Source organism: Lipotes vexillifer, unplaced genomic scaffold (genome assembly GCF_000442215.2).
Source record: "Lipotes vexillifer unplaced genomic scaffold, Lipotes_vexillifer_v1.1 scaffold341, whole genome shotgun sequence".
NCBI classification, from domain to species: Eukaryota; Metazoa; Chordata; class Mammalia; order Artiodactyla; family Lipotidae; genus Lipotes; species Lipotes vexillifer.
The window spans coordinates 488,949-507,966 of NW_006797957.1; the positions used below are offsets into that span (position 1 = coordinate 488,949).

General features: G+C 41.4%; 1 protein-coding gene across 1 annotated transcript in view; it reads left to right on the forward strand.

Moving 5' to 3' along the window:
• Nucleotides 1-18,509, forward strand: part of KLF7 (KLF transcription factor 7) — a 109,299-nt gene extending 90,790 nt beyond the window's left edge. The window contains exons 3-4 of the mRNA XM_007469984.1: nt 4,187-4,310; nt 17,572-18,509. Coding sequence (XP_007470046.1) covers nt 4,187-4,310; nt 17,572-17,623 — 176 coding nt within the window. The 3' untranslated portion in view covers nt 17,624-18,509. The remainder of the gene's footprint in view (nt 1-4,186; nt 4,311-17,571) is intronic.
• The last annotated feature ends 509 nt before the right edge of the window (nt 18,510-19,018 follow it).

The window sequence follows — 19,018 nt, forward strand, 5'->3', positions numbered from 1 at the left end:
AAGAGCGTCTTCTACTGTGGGCCCTGTGAACCGTGCAGGCACTGTCATGCTCTCCTGTACATCCTCTTTGTCACGTGCTTGCCTTCATTCACGCACTCCTTCGGGACTTGAGTCCTGATGTTTGAAGGCTGTCTCCCGTTTGCCTGTCTCACAGAGACCTCTCGAACATTTTTGTTCACTCTTGAGATGCAGTGAGCCAAATGCTGGGCATTCTAGGTGCCGCAAGTGTAGCGTGGGGCAGGGGTATGACATTTTCTGTTTTATACCCAGGAATAGGACCTGGAGTGGAGCAAGGAGAGAAGGGAGGGTGAGGCAGATGAGCTGATTTTGCATGAAATCTGTTCAGTTATTACTGAACTGCCTTTTTCTTTTCTTTCTTTCCCCCTCCCTCCCTCCCTCCCTCCCTCCCTCTTCCTCTCCTTCCCTCCCTTCCTTCCTTCCTTCCTTCCTTCCTTCCTTCCTTTCTCCCACACCCCTTTCGCCCCCTGTCTTTTTTTTCTAAAAGACTTTGTTTTCTTTTATAAAGAAAGCCGTTCTTTTCTAAAGAAGGAAACCCAAGCCTTTCATAAAATGAGCAGAAACCCTCAGGTACGGTGTTAGGATAAAAACTAATGCATTGTGGGTGTAGGTTGTTCTGCCCCCAAGATCCAGCAGTCAGGTGTTGGTGTCTGGGGGATGTAATCTTGGCTATGCAAAGTACTGACAGAAGAATTTCACTGACTTGAGAGTAGATATTAGTTTGTGGAAGTGGGTACAGAACCCAGAAACTAGGCCAGCCTAACCACACTATTTGTGAGCTTTAGATAGGAAATTGTATTCCCAATTCTGTGTATTTTTCCTGTCCCTCTGATTTCTGAACTCTCCCTGTTTCAGGCACTACTCCTTCATTTGGCTGAGTTCTTTCTTGGTTATTTTAAATTTCTTATTAGTGAGTATTTGCGGAAACGGCAACTAGTAGGTCAATTAATCAGGAGCTAGAAAAATAACTTAATGAATCACTGTAGCATAACTTGGCTAAGCTAGCAGGGCACAGAGGGTCTTGTCCTTGGTGTTATTCTGTATATTAGCACCTGCTGCAAGCAGGAAACAATGTTAGGTGACACGATTCAGAGCTAAATCAAGCTGTTTGTAGTTTCTGTCTGTGCAGTGGCAAAAGGGACGCAGCCACTGGAAGGACACTGAAATAGCTACTGGGAAGAGGATGGTTGGTTTGTGCCAGGAATTAACAGAGCATCTACATTATTTTCTGGGAAATAACTAAATCCTTGATATTATTTGTCAGAATAGAACAGAACAAAACTGGTTAAAAAAAATTCAGAAAGGGGAAAAGCAAACACTTTGAAATTTTTAAAAAAAATACCCAAAGACATCTACTTTAATCATTTTCTCTGTCCTTGTGGTGTCCTTCAGAATGTGGTTGCCTGTGATGGACGGGTCTGTTCGATTGTGGGATTGATTTTGGGGACTGGATGTCTCTGCTTGTTGCTGTAGAATGTCATGGGATTTCCAGATGCCTTGTTGCATTTGGGGTACGCTTGGTACCCAAGGTTCCAGGACCCTCCAATTTTACTTTCATTTGAAGGCCTTTGAGGGTGGAAGGTATTTTGAATTTCTGAAGTCTTTGGTGCCTCATTCTCCGTTTCCTGTTGTTGTTTGTGTCAGATTTCTTTGAAGTAACAGAGCCTCGTGGGTGATCAATAACATTAAGTAAATGATGCCAACAGGCCTCTCTGAGAGGGCACTTCTCTCTCCTACTTGGGTCTCTTATTTCCCCTTCAGCATCCCACTCATTCAGAGCAGATCTAAAGAGCGCAGTTTTTCTGGTCCATTCTCCATCAGTATACTGAGAAAATGCTTAAAACTTAAAAAGACTCTCTGTTTTCCAATATTTAGTTTGCCCAGAGTGACTCCAGACCCAGCTTGTCTGGAGCCTGAACCCTGGAAGTTCGTACTGACGGCCAGTTAGACCTGTCTCCTCAGCAGCCTCTGAGAATATCGGCGAACGGGGAGGAAAGGGGGTTCAGATTAATTGAACATTTACCTTGTGCCAGGCTCTGGAAATGCCTTATACACAACAACTTATGTAAGCCTCACGATAAACACAGGCATCTATCTCATCCCCACTTGACAGATAAGGACCCTGAGGCCTGGTGTCTGCAAAGAATGAATAAGATCCCAGGTGTGCTAACTCCAAAGCTGACTTGACCCCTCCACTCTTCACCTTCTCTGCAGCAAGCGCACTTTTCCAAAATTGTGGCTTTAAGTATCCAGAAGGTGAACTTTTAACACCGCTCAGTGATTCTTTTTTTTTTTTTTTTTTTTTGTTTCCAAAACTTTTAAGTATCCAGAAGGTGAACTTTTAACACCGCTCAGTGATTCTTTTTTTTTTTTTTTTTTCTGGTTTCCAAAACTGAGTGGGTTTCCTCCTGCGCTTCTGGCCCTCCTTCATGTCCTCTTGGTTCGATTGAAAAGAAATGCCTGTGTTTCTCATTGCTCTTCTCCATGGGTTTTACAGAGCAGCAGCCCACTAGGGCACCAATTTAATGAAATGAAATTTTTCAATCATGTTTGGTTCAATTCTAGGTGATACAAATAAAGAATTGTGAATGCTTTGTAGTTAGGTTCAAAGGGAAGGGAAAAGGTGGAAAGAAGAAAGTGGGTCAAGTATAGTACCTGGGCGATGTCTCCTTAAGTGCTGCCTAGTGAACGTTGAGCTATTAAAAATGGAGAAATAATGGGGCAGCCGTACTACTTTGGCACTTGTGTATCTGGAAATTTCAGGTTTAGCGGTTTATAATACTTACCTATGCCAGGCGTTGTTCTAATTTATATATAGTACATATGTATATTAATTTATCCTCTCTAAATCCTTTAAGGTACATATCTCCAAGAAAACAGAGGCACAGAGATGTTGATTAACTTGCCCAAGGATAGACAGTTAAGGGCGGAACCAAAAGTTGAGCCTAGGAAGGTTGGCTTCAGAGCTGTTGACTGCTATGCTAACCAGCCTCTCAGTTACAGGGCTCAGTAACTCTCATGATTTCAAAGATCATTTTTCTTCTTATTAGAACCAGCCCACCATACAGTTGGAAGGGTAAGTATTTGTCATGTTTGATGACAGACGTTGATGGGTTAAAACAAAAGGTCTTAGGAAAATCATGTACTTTCTCTTCCATATTCCTCCATCTGTATTTACTGTGCGAAAAGGTCACTTGAGCACAGAGCTCGAATTTCGTGCTTCTAAGCAGCTTCACCGTGGCTGAAACCTTGCTCTACAAATTGACTTTAAAAATATTTTGTAATAATGTGTATCACGCTCAAATATGAACGCTCTGGAGTCATTAAGTGATGAGCTCCTTAAATAGGACTTTTGCAACTGTATTTTACATAAATGCCGGGAATCGTTAAGTGATTTTTGTTTTACTCTCAGATCGTAGCCTTTTCTCGTGACTGTCCATCCACTCACATTTACCGGAAGGAACTGGGGTTCTGGGAGACCTGAGCTCTTTGCCTTGTCAGTCAGCTGCCTGGCTACAGTTTGTGGTAGGAGGGAAGAGAGGGGAGAAGACCAAAAAGGCTGAAATGGTAAATTACTGTAGGTTCTGGAGAAAAATAGAATTAGAAGCATTTGTGGTTCAGATGAAAATAGCACATTTCCTTTCTGCTTGGAGTCGGGCGGGAGGGGGTCAAAGTGCTCCAGGGAATAGAAAGTAAATAAAAATTGATCCCTCACCAGTTGAAGGAAATGCTCTGACTCTGGGAACTGAAATGACAGCTCCAGATTTGAAGATCTTGTGAAACCACTTTTGAAGGTTAAAAAATAAAATAAAATAAAATAACAACAAGAAAAACACCAGGAGACAAAAAAAAAAAAAAAAAATAAAAAAACAACAAAAAAAACCCCAGGGGACAAAAAAAAAAAAAAATAAAAAAACAACAAAAAAAACCCCAGGGGACAAAAAAAAAAAAAAACCCCAGGGGACAAAAAAAAAAAAAAACAACAAGAAAAACACCAGGAGACAAAAAAAAAAAAAAAAAATGTGACATACTGTGTTAGGAAATGCAGTCTCTTAAGAATGATTTCACAGCCCTTTTCCAAGACTGTAGAATAGGTAGCAGACCCTGATCAGGTGTGTGCCCGTTTTGTTCCTGTCACTGACCATGGTCATTCCATCTCTTCTTGCAGGTGAGAAGCCTTATAAGTGCTCATGGGAAGGGTGTGAGTGGCGTTTTGCACGAAGCGATGAGCTCACAAGGCACTACAGGAAACACACAGGTGCAAAGCCCTTTAAATGCAACCACTGCGACAGGTAAAGAAACTTAGAAGCTGCTGGGATGGGGAAGGGAGATGCTGAAATGGGTGGAGGGGAGGGGCTGGTCGTGTGCTCTTGGGTTTATCACAAGCCTCTCTTGCAGAGACTCAGGCCTGGGAATGCCTTTTACTTCTCCATGGAGAAAACCAATTAGATAAGGGTGCCTCCTTGCATGTAACCAAGAGATGATTATGAATTCTTGGATCAGTTACATAAGTATTTAATGAGCACCAGAACTGTGATAGTCACTGGGTATCAATAAGACATAGCTCCTACCCTCAAGGGGATGATGTGACAGATAATTTTAGTATAATAGGAAAAGTGATAGGATAGAGAATGGTCACCTGTAGCTTCTGATCTTTTTATTAACATCAACACTATTTTTCCTCATCCTTAGTAACGTGAAAGAATAGAAAGCCTGCTTAGTGGAGGGAAGGTGAGTTATAAGGCTTTCCTTCGAAGCACTGTTAGAAATGAATTTGCTGAAGAGAGTTCCCATTCTTTGGGGGCCCTGAACCATCCTTTCTTTTTTGAAAATAGGTACAAAGGTCTAAAAGTTGGTGAGGCTTTGAGAACTTATCCTATAATTCAATTTCAAACCTTCAGCATTTGATAGTGGAAGAAAGAGCACGTAGCAGCAGATTCTACGCAAGTAATAGTATCTGACAGCCCTGGCATTATCAACCAATAAACCCCAAAATGGAGACTCTGCAGGCCAAGGTGAAGGCAGGATTAGGTTTAGACATAATCAAATAATGGGCTTGCATCTGAGCGTGTTAGCCTTCTAATCCTATTTCTGTGTTTAAAAGGAAGCTTAAGAAAATTAACCATCTTTTTAATGCACTACTAAAGGTCTCGGTTATGATGAGAAAAATGCTTCTAATACGATAAAAGCCCTGAAAGCCTCAGGGTTCCCCAGCTCAGCCAGCAGTTCACAGGCTGGCAGGAGGGGTGAGCAGGATGTCTGCAGAGGCCTGGCTCTCCGTCGGAGGAAATGCAATGGTTTTCCCATCCTGCCCCCCTCATCACTGTGCCGGCACCTCCCTCACCAGACCTTCCTCTGGAGTAGTGCCTGTTTGTTTGGAGAGCAGGGCAAGAGTGGCCAAATCTCATGGGTGGCCAGTTGGCTTGGAGCTCCTTTAAGATGCTTATAAAGGAACATTCAGGTTTTTCCTCCTTTTTTTTTTTTTTTTTTTTTTCCTTTTTCCTGAAGAGGCTATTTTCCTCTTATCTTCATTCTTGAAGAACTAAATAAAGCCCCCCATGCCTCCTGGAGCCCAAAGATAACCTCCCACCCCAGGGCTGAGGAAGTACATTCCATGAAGCTATTGTCTCTCATTCCCTTGGAGCTCTCTTCTGCTACCTAAAAACACAACCTGTTTTTTCATTTCTGTCCCATTACCTCAAAGTCCCCCTAAATTTATGTGAATCAGCAGCTGTTCCTCTACAGATTATATTTCAGTGATGTTTTTCCTTATTTGATATCGTCTCTCGACCCCCATCTCAAGTTCATGCCTCTCTAACTCTGGCTACTAATAAAGAAGTTATATAGATGGTGACTCTTTGACCACAGCCCTTTGAGGAAGAGCCTTATATCAGTGGGGATGAGGAGGATCCTTTGTGAGTTGTCAAAGTGTGGTGGTAGTAAGTACACACGAGTCGCCTTGCCCTGAAGGGCGGTGAGGCTATTAGTTGGAGGTGGTGCGTTATAGATGGCCATAATCCGGGGAAATTGCCAGAGTTAGTATTCCTCTCTTTAGGTCCACCGAGTTACTAAGCAGTATGCAACTGTCCAGCACTTGACACATTAGGATTAAACCTGACCATTTGTGTGATTTATATAGAGAAATATTTCACACCGACTGGATATTTCAGTGAAGGAGATGTCAGGGATGGGTAATTTGGTTAGTCTTTTGCTTTATTTTCCTCATTGAAATATACTCTGGTTTCTGGAGTTAGAAATTTGAGGAACAGGTGGTACAAATTCTGTGGCGTGGTATTTGGGGGAGCTGGTGAGTAGCTCAGAGTCCTGTGACATGGGCCAAGAGTCAGTGCATTTCAACAGTGTCAGAAATCAGGGGGAGGAGTCTCATTCGTGTCTCCTGACAAGGCAGCACCTTGTACTACAGTTGCAGGAATTATGCTAAGAATAGAGCAGGTCTGGGAGGTGACGTGGGGAGTTGGAGTGGTCCCAAAGCCGATGGAAGGAAAGCCTGGAGCGACCGGGGACTTGGCATTCCTTAGAAGACTTTACCTTCAGAAACAGAGGGCATCTGTAGCCCTTAGCAGGACACTGAAGCCTGTTGGGCCCAAAGGGTGTATGAGCCCAAGAAACCTCTCTTGCCTCGTTTAATTTAGCAATCAGACCACCTAGAGGCTGAACTAGGATTAGGGTTTCTTGTCCTTAAAGCGGGTACCTCCTGGAGCCCAAATTATTTGATTCTGCATTTCTAGATGCAAAAAAGTATAAGTCTAACTTATACTTTTATTTTGCCTGAAGGGTAGATTAAACATTACATGACTTTTTGTTTGTTTTGCTCACATTTAAAATTGCTAAGTGCCACAAAGATCTATTCCTGGCTTTGTCTGAAAAACTCGGAAGATCTGGTAACAGTGGGCTCACATTCCCACATGGCCGTGATTTTCTGGCGCCGAAGAGTCATCACTACCTTTCAGTGATGGCCCTGTGGTCACTCATTTCTCACTGTCCCTCCTCCCCGACCACAGTCTCCCCAGTGAGAAGGCAGAGCATCCATCGCCGTGTATCATCACACTTCTCGTTATGTCCTCTTAATCCATGCCTTATCAGAAGTGGAATCACATGGTTTAACAGTGCTGTGTGTTTCTTACACTTCACCCATTGCACCCATTTACTTTATCTGCCTGGCCCCTGAAGACATTGGGTTTTGTGACCTCTGGCTTCAGTTTTGGGTTAGAGGAGAAAGCAGTGAGGTGACTCTGCCATTTTCTTACCGTCAGACTCAACAGTGCAGCCCACTCAGTGATCAGCTGCTCACAGCGCTGAATCTTCTTTCTCAGCCCACAGAGCATGAGGCTGCTGATGGTGGTTGTCAGGGCTGTTTCCACAAGTGGTCATATGCAGATATAATCCAGGGAAACTGCTCCCGGGGTAGTACCTCCAAGATCCTGGGAAGTTTAGAGGAGGCATTTTGATCTTTGATCTCTAAGTCAGCTCAGTAAGAGGTGGTGACAAATACCAACCCCTATCTGGCCTTTCAGTGCCCTAGAGGATTGCTATCGGCTTAATGCCCATGTGACTTTAGTGGGCCTTTTTCATAAGCAGCAGAAACTACAATAGGGGTTTGACTAGTCCTCTGTAATGAACAAATTTCAATCATTAAGGACCTTCTTATTCAAGGTCATCTGACTGCTGTAGAGTCACAAATACCCTCTGGGGGTATATTACCCTTACAGTTATTTGATTCTGCATTTCTAGATGCTGAGTTTATTACTTTTTACTTTACTGTTCCTATGTGGAACTCAGTAAGTATAAATTAATAAATATAAGTTAATCATGGCTAAGTATCTTGCTGGTGTACTGGATTTAAATAAAACCTCAGTGGTGAGGGACCTAGTCTAATTTTGTTTTTTAACGTCTTTTTTGGGGTATAATTGCTTTACAACGGTTTGTTAGTTTCTGCTTCATAAGAAAGTGAATCAGCTATACATATACATATATGCCCATATCTCCTCGCTTTGCGTCTCCCTCCCACCCTCCGTATCCACCCGCTAAGTGGTCACAAAGCACCGAGCTGATCTCCCTGTGCTATGTGGCTGCTTCCCACTAGCTGTTTTACATTTGGTAGTGTATATATGTCCATGCCAATCTCTCACGTCGTCCCAGCTTATCCTTCCCACTCCGCATATCCTCAAGTCCATTCTCTACGTCTGCATCTTTATTCCTGTCCTGCCCCTAGGTTCTTCAGAACCTTTTTTTTCTTTTTTTTAGTTTCCATATATATATGCTGGCATACGGTATTTTTCTCTTTCTGACTTACTTCACTCTGTATGACAGACTCTAGGTCCATCCACCTCACTACAAATAACTCAATTTTGTTCCTTTTATGGCTGAGTAATATTCAATTGTATATATGTACCATATCTTCTTTATCCATTCATCTCTCGATGGACACTTAGGTTGCTTCCGTGTCCTGGCTATTGTAAATAGAGCTGCAATGAACATTGTGGTACATGACTCGTTTTGAATTATGGTTTTCCCAGGGTATATGCCCAGTAGTGGGATTGCTGGGTCATATGGTAGTTCTGTTTTTAGTTTTTTAATGAACCTCCATACTGCTCTCCATAGTGGCTGTATCAATTTACATTCCCACCAACAGTGCAAGAGGGTTCCCTTTTCTCCACACCCTCTCCAGCATTGATTGTTTATAGATTTTTTGATGGTGGCCATTCTGACCGGTGTGAGGTGATACCTCATTGTAGTTTTGATTTGCATTTCTCTAATGATTAGTGATGTTGAGCATCCTTTCATGTGTTTCTTGGTGATCTGTATATCTTCTTTGGAGAAATGTCTATTTAGGTCTTCTGCCCATTTTTGGACTGGGTTGTTTGTTTTTTTTGATATTGAGCTGCAGGAGCTGCTTATGTATTTTGGAGATTAATCCTTTGTCAGTTACTTTGTTTGCAAATATTTTCTCCCATTTTGAGGGTTGCCTTTTCGTCTTGTTTATGGTTTCCTTTGGTGTGCAAAAAGCTTTTAAGTTTCATTAGGTCCCATTTGTTTATTTATTTTTTCATTTCCATTTCTCTACGAGGTGGGTCAAAAAGGATCTTGCTGTGATTTATGTCATAGAGTGTTCTGCCTATGTTTTCCTCTAAGAGTTTGATAGTGTCTGGCCTTACATTTAGGTCTTTAATCCATTTTGAGTTTATTTTTGTGTATGGTGTTAGGGAGTGTTCTAATCTCATACTTTTACATGTAGCTGTCCAGTTTTCCCAGCACTACTTATAGAAGAGGCTGTCTTTTCTTCATTGTATATTCTCGCCTCCTTTATCAAAAATAAGGTGACCATATGTGTGTGGGTTTTTCTCTGGGCTTTCTATCCTGTTCCATTGATCTCTATTTCTGTTTCTGTGCCACTACCATACTGTCTTGATTACTGTAGCTTTGTAGTATAGTCTGAAATCCAGGAGCCTGATTCTACCAGCTCCATTTTCCTTTCTCAAGATAGCTTTGGCTATTTGGGGTCTTTTGTGTTTCCATACAAATTATGAAGTTTTTTACTCTAGTTCTGTGAAAAATGCCATTAGTAGTTTGATAGGGATTGCATTGAATCTGTAGATTGCTTTGGGTAGTATAGTCATTTTCACAATATAGATTCTTCCAATCCAAGAACTTGGTATATCTCTCCATCTGTTTGTGTCATCTTTAATTTCTTTCATCAGTGTCTTATAGTTTTCTGCATACAGGTCTTTTGTCTCCTTAGGTAGGTTTATTCCTAGATATTTTATTCTTTTTGTTGTAATGGTAAATGGGAGTGTTTTCTTAATTTCTCTTTCAGGTTTTTCTTCATTAGTGGAGAGGAATGCAAGAGATTTCTGTGCATTAATTTTGTATCCTGCTACTTTACCAAATTCATTGATTAGCTCTAGTAGTTTTCTGGTAGCATCTTGAGGATTCTCTATGTATAGTATCATGTCATCTGCAAACAGTGACAGCTTTACTTCTTTTCCATTTTGGATTCCTTTTATTTCTTTTTCTTCTCTGATGGCTGTGGCTAAAACTTCCAAAACTATGTTGAATAATAGTGGTGAGAGTGGACAACCTTGTCTTGTTCCTCCTTGATCTTAGAGGAAATGGTTTCAGTTTTCACCATTGAGAACGATGTTGGCTATGGGTTTGTCCTGTATGGCCTTTATTATGTTGAGGTAAGTTCCCTCTATGCCTACTGGAGGGTTTTTATCATAAATGGGTGTTGAATTTTGTCGAAAGCTTTCTCTGCATCTATTGACATGATCATATGGTTTTTCTCCTTCAATTTGTTAATATAGTTTATCACATTGATTGGTTTGCATATATTGAAGAATCCTTGCATTCCTGGAATAAACCCCACTTGATCATGGTGTATGATCCTTTTAATGTGCTGTTGGATTCTGTTTGCTAGTATTTTGCATCTATGTTCATCAGAGATATTGGCCTGTAGTTTTCTTTCTTTGTGACATCTTTGTCTGGTTTTGGTATCAGGGTGATGGTGTCCTCATAGAATGCATTTGGGAGTGTTCCTCCCTCTGCTACATTTTCGAAGAGTTTGAGAAGGATAGGTGTTAGCTCTTCTCTAAATGTTTGGTAGACTTCACCTGTGAAACCATCTGGTCCTGGGCTTTTGTTTGTTGGAAGATTTTCAATCAGAGTCTTAATTTCAGTGCTTGTGATTGGTCTGTTTATATTTCTACTTCTTCCTGGCTCAGTCTTGGAAGGTTGTGCTTTTCTAAGAATTTGTCCATTTCTTCCAGGTTGTCCATTTTATTGGCCTATAGTTGCTTGTAGTAATCTCTCATGATCCTTTGTATTTCTGCAGGGTAAATTGTTACTTCTCCTTTTTCATTTCTAATTCTATTGAATTGAGTCTTCTCCCTTTTTTCTTGATGAGTCTGGCTAATGGTTTATCAATTTTGTTTATCTTCTCAAAGAACCAGTTTTTAGTTTTCTTGATCTTTGCTATTATTTTCTTTGTTTCTTTTTCACTTATTTCTCATGTCATATTTATGATTTATTTCCTTCTGCTAACTTTGGGTTTTTTTGTTCTTCTTTCTCTAATTGTTTTAGGTTTAAGGTTAGGTTGTTTATTTGAGATGTTTCCTGTTTCTTAAGGTAGGATTGTATTGCTATAAACTTCCCTCTTAGAACTGCTTTTGCTGCATCCCATAGGTTTTGGGTCGTCGTGTTTTCATTGTCATTTGTTTCTAGGTACTTTTTGATTTCCTCTTTGATTTCTTCAGTGATCTCTTGGTTATTTAGTAGTGTATTGCTTAGCCTCCATGTGCTTCTATTTTTTACAGTTTTTTTCATGTAATTGATATCTAGTGTCATGACGGTGTAGTCAGAAACGATACTTGATACGATTTCAATTTTCTTAAATTTACCAAGGCTTGATTTGTGACCCAAGGTATGCTCTATCTTGGAGAATGTTCCACGAGCACTTGAGAAGAAAGTGTATCCTGTTGTTTTTGGTTGGAATGTCCTATAAATATCAATTAAGTCCACCTTGTTTAATGTATCATTTAAATTTTGTGTTTCCTTATTTATTTTCATTTTGGATGATCTGTCCATTGGTGAAAGTGGGGTGTTCAAGTCCCCTACTGTGATTGTGTTACAGTCGGTTTCCCCTTTTATGGCTGTTAGCATTTGCCTTATATATTGAGGTGCTCCTATGTTGGGTGCATAAATATTTACAATTGTTATATCTTCTTCTTGGATTGATCCCTTGATCATTATGTAGTGTCCTTATTTGTCTCTTTTAATAGTCTTTATTTTAAAGTCTATTTTGTCTGATATGAGAATTGCTACTCCAGCTTTCTTTTGGTTTCCATTTGCGTGGAATATCTTTTTCCATCCCCTTACTTTCAGTCTGTATGTGTCTCTAGGTCTGAAGTGGGTCTCTTGTAGACAGCATATATATGGGTCTTGTTTTTGTATCCATTCAGCCAATCTGTGTCTTTTGGTGGGAGCATTTAGTCCATTTACATTTAAGGTAATTATCTTTCCTATTACCATTTTCTTAATTGTTTTGGGTTTGTTATTGTAGATCGTTTCCTCCTCTTGTGTTTCCTACCTAGAGAAGTTCCTTTAGCATTTGTTGTAAAGCTGGTTTGGTGGTGCTGAATTCTCTTAGCTTTTGCTTGTCTGAAAAGCTTTTGATTTCTCTGTCAAATCTGAATGAGATCCTTGCTGGGTAGAGTAATCTTGGTTGTCAGTTTTTGCCTTTTATCACTTTAAATGTGTCCTGCCACTCCCTTCTGGCTTGCAGAGTTTCTGCTGAAAGATCACCTGTTAACCTATGGGGATTCCCTTGTGTGTTATTTGTTGTTTTTCCCTTGTGGCTTTTAATATTTTTTCTTTGTCTTTAATTTTTGACAGTTTGATTAATACGTGTCTTGGTGTGTTTCTCCTTGGATTTATCCTGTATGGGACTCTCTGTGCTTCCTGGACTTGATTGTCTATTTCCTTTCCCATTTTAGGGAAGTTTTCAACTATAATCTCTTCAAATATTTTCTCAGTCCCTTTCTTTTTCTCCTCTTCTTCTGGGACCCCTGTAATTCAAATGTTGGTGCATTGAATGTTGTCCCAGAGGTCTCTGAGACTGTCCTCAATTCTTTTCATTCCTTTTTTTTTTAAATTCTGCTCTGCAGTAGTTATTTCCACTATTTTATCTTCTAGGTCACTTATCCGTTCTTCTGCCTCATTTATTCTGCTATTGATTCCTTCTAGAGAATTTTTAATTTCATTTATTGTATTGTTCATCATTGTTTATTTGCTCTTTAGTTCTTCTAGGTCCTTCTTAAACATTTCTTGTATTTTCTGCATTCTATTTCTAAGATTTTGGATCATCTTTACTATCATTACTCTGAATTCTTTTTCAGGTAGACTGCCTATTTCCTCTTCATTTGTTTGGTCTGATGGGTTTTTACCATGCCCCTTCATCTGCCGTGTGTTTCTCTCGCTTCTGATTTTGCTTAACTTACTGTGTTTGGGGTCTCCTTTTCACAGGCTGCAGGTTCATAGTTCCCGTTGTTTTTGGTGTCTGTCCCCAGTGGCTAAGGTTGGTTCAGTGGGTTGTGTAGGCTTCCTGGTGGAGGGGACTGGTGCCTGTGTTCTAGTGGATGAGACTAGATCTTGTCTTTCTGGTGGGCAGGACCATGTCTGGGGGTGTGTTTTGGCGTGTCTGTGACCTTATTATGATTTTAGGCAGCCTCTCTGCTGATGGCTGCGGTTGTGTTCCTGTCTTGCTAGTTGTTTGGCATAGGGTGTGTCTAGCACTGTAGCTTTCTGGTCGTTGAGTGGAGCTGAGTCTTAGTGTTGAGATGGAGATCTCTGGGAGAGCTTTCGCCATTTTATATTATGTGGACCCAGGAGGTCTCTGTTGGGCCAGTATCCTAAACTCGGCTCTCCCAACTCAGAGGCACAGGCCTGGCACCTGGCCAGAGCACCAAGACCCTGTCAGCCATACAGCAGTGAAAATCTGCAATCTTTTCCTCTAAGATCAGGAACAAGACAAGGATGCCTCCCCTTAACTATTTCTATTCATATAGTACTGGAAGTCCTTTTTGGACAGAAAGATCTTACTCCTGGATTGTCATAATGACTTGATGATGATCAGTTAACCACAATTTGACTTATTCAAGAAGTCCGGAGGGCAGTCCTGTAACAGTTATATCCCAGGGCAAGTTATTGAACTTCTCTGTATATCAATTCCTCATCTTCTTCAACTGTTTTATAAAAATGTTAGCCACCCCTCTTCAGATTTATGGTTTTCAGTAACACTGTCTTGATCTCTCAAGAATGATGGTGCTGATAAAGAGTTCAAAGAAGTAATCATAAGAATGCTTTCCAGGCTTGGGAGAAGAAAGGAGGAACTCAGTGAGAACTTCAACGAAGACCTCTGAATGCAAAGGCCATACTGCCTGTGGTTTATCTTCCCATATTTCTGTAGGTCAGAAATCCAGCTTGGCCTGGCTAGGTTCTCTCCTCAGAGTATCATAAGGCTTCTTGCTATAGTAGGCCTGAAGTCCTATTTCCTTGCTTGCTATCAGCCAGACCACTCTTAGCTCCTAGAGGCTGCCCACATTCCTTGCCCTGCAGTCTTCTTTATCTCCAGTTCAGAAACCACCTAGTCTAATTGTAAACATCATGTACCTCCTCGAATTTTAAAAAATAATGATGCTAGTTTGATTCAAGAGGGGTGCAGTTACATTTCATACCATGTCAAAGATTTGGTTTACTTTTTTCTGAAAGAAGTTGAAGGGTAAAGATAGTTGCTTGTACATATATTGCTAGATACCCAGCACAGGCTAGGCAAGTGGTAAAAGCAGAATAAAAGTATGGAACACATACATTACGGAGTGGTAATTTCAAATGAAGTCCTATATCAAGAATACTGTTGTCCTGTATGTTCTCAGGATATGGAAAGGGAAAGAAAGAGGTTTTGTACTGCCGTGACTTATACTTTGCTTCTTACTGTCTCAAATCCCCATGTGCCTCTTTTGGGCAGGCAGGATTCTTAGTACCTGCTCTGTTGCTTTCTTACAGGTCCTTGCTGCTCAGGCCTGACCAGAGTAACTTCTGGATTAGTCTTCTAGCTGCTGCCATTACCAATTGCCACAAATTTATATCAGCCTTATTTATCTTTATAAATTATTATCTTACAGCTCTGTAGGTTAGAAGTCCAACACAGGTCTCACTGGGGACAAATTCAAGATGGGGGCTGTGCTCTGTTGCTTTCTGGAGGCTCAAGGGGAGAATCCATTTCCTTGTCTTTTCCAGCTTCCAGCTTTGCCCACATTCCTTGGCTCCTGACCCCATTCCTTCATCATCAGAGCTGTTGAGTCCTTCTCATGCTGCCATCTCTCTGGTTTTCTCTTTTAATTCCCTCTTCCACTTTTGAAGACCCCTGTGGTGACATTGGGCCTACCCAGATAAATCAGAGTAATCTCCCTATCTTAAGATCAGTTGATCAGCAAATTAATTCCATCCACAACCTTACCTCCCCTTTGTCTTTGAACCTAACATATTCACAAGTCCTGGGGATGAGGTGTAGGTATCTGGGGAGGGCCATCGTTATTCTGCCTACTACAAACTCTTTAAATTGACAGCTCAGCTTGACCTTCTTTTCAGCCTAAAAAGCAGATATGGCTAAGAGCATGGGCTCTGGAGTCAGGCTTCTTGGGTTCAGATTTTGGCTTTGCCTCTTTTTGATGAGTATCTCATCTGGTAGTGGGGATAAGAATGGTACCGTCTTTATATAGAGTTCTCGTGAGGATGTTAACTTTAAAAAGGAAATACCTACAAAAAGAACTTCCTGGCTTAGATCTTCTTCCTCAAAGCTGTTGAGATGAAGGATGGATAAAAGAAAGAAGGGAGGAAGGGAGGGAGGGAGGGAAAGAAAGAGAGGAGGCAGTGAGCAGTCCTAAGTGTGCCTCAGGACAGGGCAGAGTCATGCAGTCAAATACTAAGTTCCCTGCAGGCTGTATTGCTTTTTCTTGTACGAGTGCCATCAAGTACTTACTTTTAAGGAATATTTATCACTGTTTTATAGTAAATCAAATCCCCTTTCAATGGAACTCTAAGGGATTATCCAAGTATCTTGCTCATACCAAATCAGAGCCTGAAATAAGTGGTAATAGTTAGAATTACTATTATTCAACACGTTATTGGATTAGATCATTTTCTACTGTACTTTTCCCTTTTTTTTTTTCATTTTACCTTTGTTCTGTTTTGCTTCATTTCCTTGAGGTTCTATCCTGCATGTGTACCTGTTTATGAAATGAACACAAAAGGTGTGTGGAGAAATGTTGGGATCAGGGGATAGGGCCGGTTTTTGTTTGTTTGTTTGTTTTAGGAATGAATAAATACAGGGAAATTCTTCACTGAACAGGAAACCTTGCTAACCTGAGCAGGACAGCTTGCTAACATCCCAACAAGAGTTTTGGACTGTGAGGTTATCTCAGGCCACAGGGGATCCTGGGAACATTCTCCCAGGTAGGAGGGTGGCCAGTTTCTAGAAGAGGACCTGAGGAAGGATGTATACCCAGAGCTAAGAATGACTGCTGTCTGAGGTGCTGACTTCACTGGGATTCCAGCCAGAACCTGAGATTGTATGTAGGCTTTGGGGATATGGAAATGGCCACTCTATTAGTTATAAGTACAGAACCCTGATTCAGACTGGTGTTAGCTTCCAAAGGTATTTATTAGCTCTAATAACTAAGAAGAATAGAATTGGATTTGTCTTTTGGCTTGGCTGGGTCCAGGTTCTCAGATGTTTTTCATCAGGACTAGAAACTCTCTCTTCCTTTCTACCCCCTGGCCCCATTTTTCTCTGTTGACTTCGTTCTGAAGCAGGCTCTTTCCCACATGGCCATATGGACACCAGCATCTCCGGGCTTCAGCGTTAGTATCTTAGCCCCAGTGGAAAGAGAACTTCTCTCTTTCAATAGTTTCAGCAAATGTCCCAGAGCTGGCTGTCATTGACTTTTGTGGGTCACATGACTGTCACTAAGCAGATCACTGTGGCCATGAAACTTCAGCCTTAGGAGGAGGGTCAGGCCCATACAGTTGAGAACGCAGAAGAGTTGCTGTCCCAGGCAAGATCAAGTTGGTGGTGTCAGAAGAAGGGGGAAGGAGTGAAAGCAACCACTGCATCAGCTCTGAGGCTGACAGAGGCACTCAGCGGTGGACGTCAGGTACCAAGAAACAGTTCAAAAGAGTGGGCTTATAGATCTGCCTGGGTTCTCACCCCATGGCTGCCACTCACTGGCTGTGTGACCCAAGCCTCAGTGTCCTTATTTAGCACATGCACACAAAAGGGGTGCAAAGATTTACCATGGAAGGCTGCTGAGGATATTATTGGGGTGAGATTGGGGAAATAGATAGCACATGCCTGCATATGATACCATCCTTAATAAACATGAGCTTTTTCTCGACTTGAATATAGAGTGTCTATATAGACCTGCAGGTATCACAGGCAGCATTTCTGGGCTTCCATGGTAAAGCTTAGGACTGAAATCTGGGTGTTGAAATGTTAGAGTTTCATCATGCAATGGTACAGGCTAATCATTCTTTATTTACCCTATACGGGCATGACACGTCATTTCCAACACACTTTTACATTCATTTCTTCTTTAATAATGACAATTTTGATAATAATAGTTAATATTCATCGAGATCTTACCATGTGCCAGAGAATTTTCTAAGCACTTTACATAGATCATCTCATTTAATCCTCACAACCAGTCTATGAAGTAAGTGCTGTAATTATCCCCGTTTTATTGAGGAGGAATTAAGGCACAGAGAGGTTAAGGTGCTCAGAGTCATACAGCTATTGGAAGAGCTGGGATTTGAACCCAAGCAGTCTGACTCCTGAGCTCACCTTCTCTACACACCTTTTTCTCAACACATATGCACTGCCTCTCTTTAAGGTAGGGCTAATCGTTTTCTAAGGGGTGATGGAAGTTAAGTTATTTACCCAGATCTCTCTAATATCCTTGTGATTTTTATGTTTCCTAGGTGTTTTTCCAGGTCTGACCATCTTGCCCTCCATATGAAGAGACATATCTAAAAAACCTAAAGGCCACAGTCGCCATGGCACCGGCCATTGTCTGAAGGAAATGCCATGAGGCAGGGGGCTGGACTTCAGGCGGGGACCCATTGCCTCGCAGAAGAAAGTTCTCACTTATTAAACCTCTGTGTACACACACGCACAGACACACACAGACACGCACGCACTCACACATAGTCACACACACACGCGCACACACACACTGTCATGCACTCAGCTATATTTAAAATATATACGTCTATTCTTTATGCCTTGCCCTAGCCAGATGGTAGAAGACAAAGAAGAAGGAAACCAGGTGAACTCAGCAAGGCAGTCTGGCTGCTTACTTCAGCACTATTGGAATTATTTCCCGCTGTTGCCAATGGAAATCAAAGAAAATGGATATGACGTCTCTGCAGGTGGACGGCAGTAAGAGGGGCTTATTTAACTTGCTTCTCAGTGCAACTTGATAGGAGAATACAACGTCTTAAAGTTGCATATGTGTAGCACTAATGTTTCTTTTTAAATAGTTGGGGGAAAATGACCTAGAAAACCAAATTGCAGTTTGGTAGCCAAAATTAACTCTTGGTTTATTTGTCCTTTGTGTGTGAAAAGTCCTACTATTCCGTGCGTCCGACTTCCTCACAGAACTGTTGATCAGTTTTGGTTCTTCTTAGTACTATTGAGATCTATCCAGTTGATACCAACGGCCTTAGTGGCGGCAGACTCTGGAATAACTCCTTACACCTTTCTGGCCTGCATTTCTCTAGACTTCACTCTCCAGGGAGGAGTTTTCTTTTCTTACTTTTTGACTCTCTTGCACACCATATGCACTAGGGATTCTGGAAACTTCTAGCATGACTGCAAAGTGGCCAAGAGAATAAAGTCCTTGATGATAAATCACAGTATATCCCTTGAGCCTCACCTTATTGCCAGTGCTAGATTTTTTCTTTTTAATCTCTGTTTTTTGCTAACGAAAACTTGAAAAGCTTATTTGGAAGCTTAAATGTTTTATCTTTTCTCCATGGACTAAACCTCTCCAGGACTCTCTCTCGGCACCTGGATGTCCAGCTCTCGAAGCAGCCAATCAGATGGGACATCACACTTTTCTCATCCCCCTTGAGGCATCCTGACCTCAGCTTACAGTGATCAACCCTGTGCTGTATGTCATTGCTACCCTATAACCAGTTTCAGCATAGATGTTGCTAGTCTCAAAGGGCAGCTGCATATTTAACCTAACTCTGGGTTACGACCTGACAAAAAGCCAAAAATATCGCTCTTTCCAGGAGTGGGGAGAACAGAGGATGCCTCCCAAGTCTACTGACTTCAAAAACCATCACCCTTTCTTCCTCTCTCATACCCACTGAGTCCTATCACCCCACTTGTTAAAACACACAGTTCAAAATGCCATTGTGG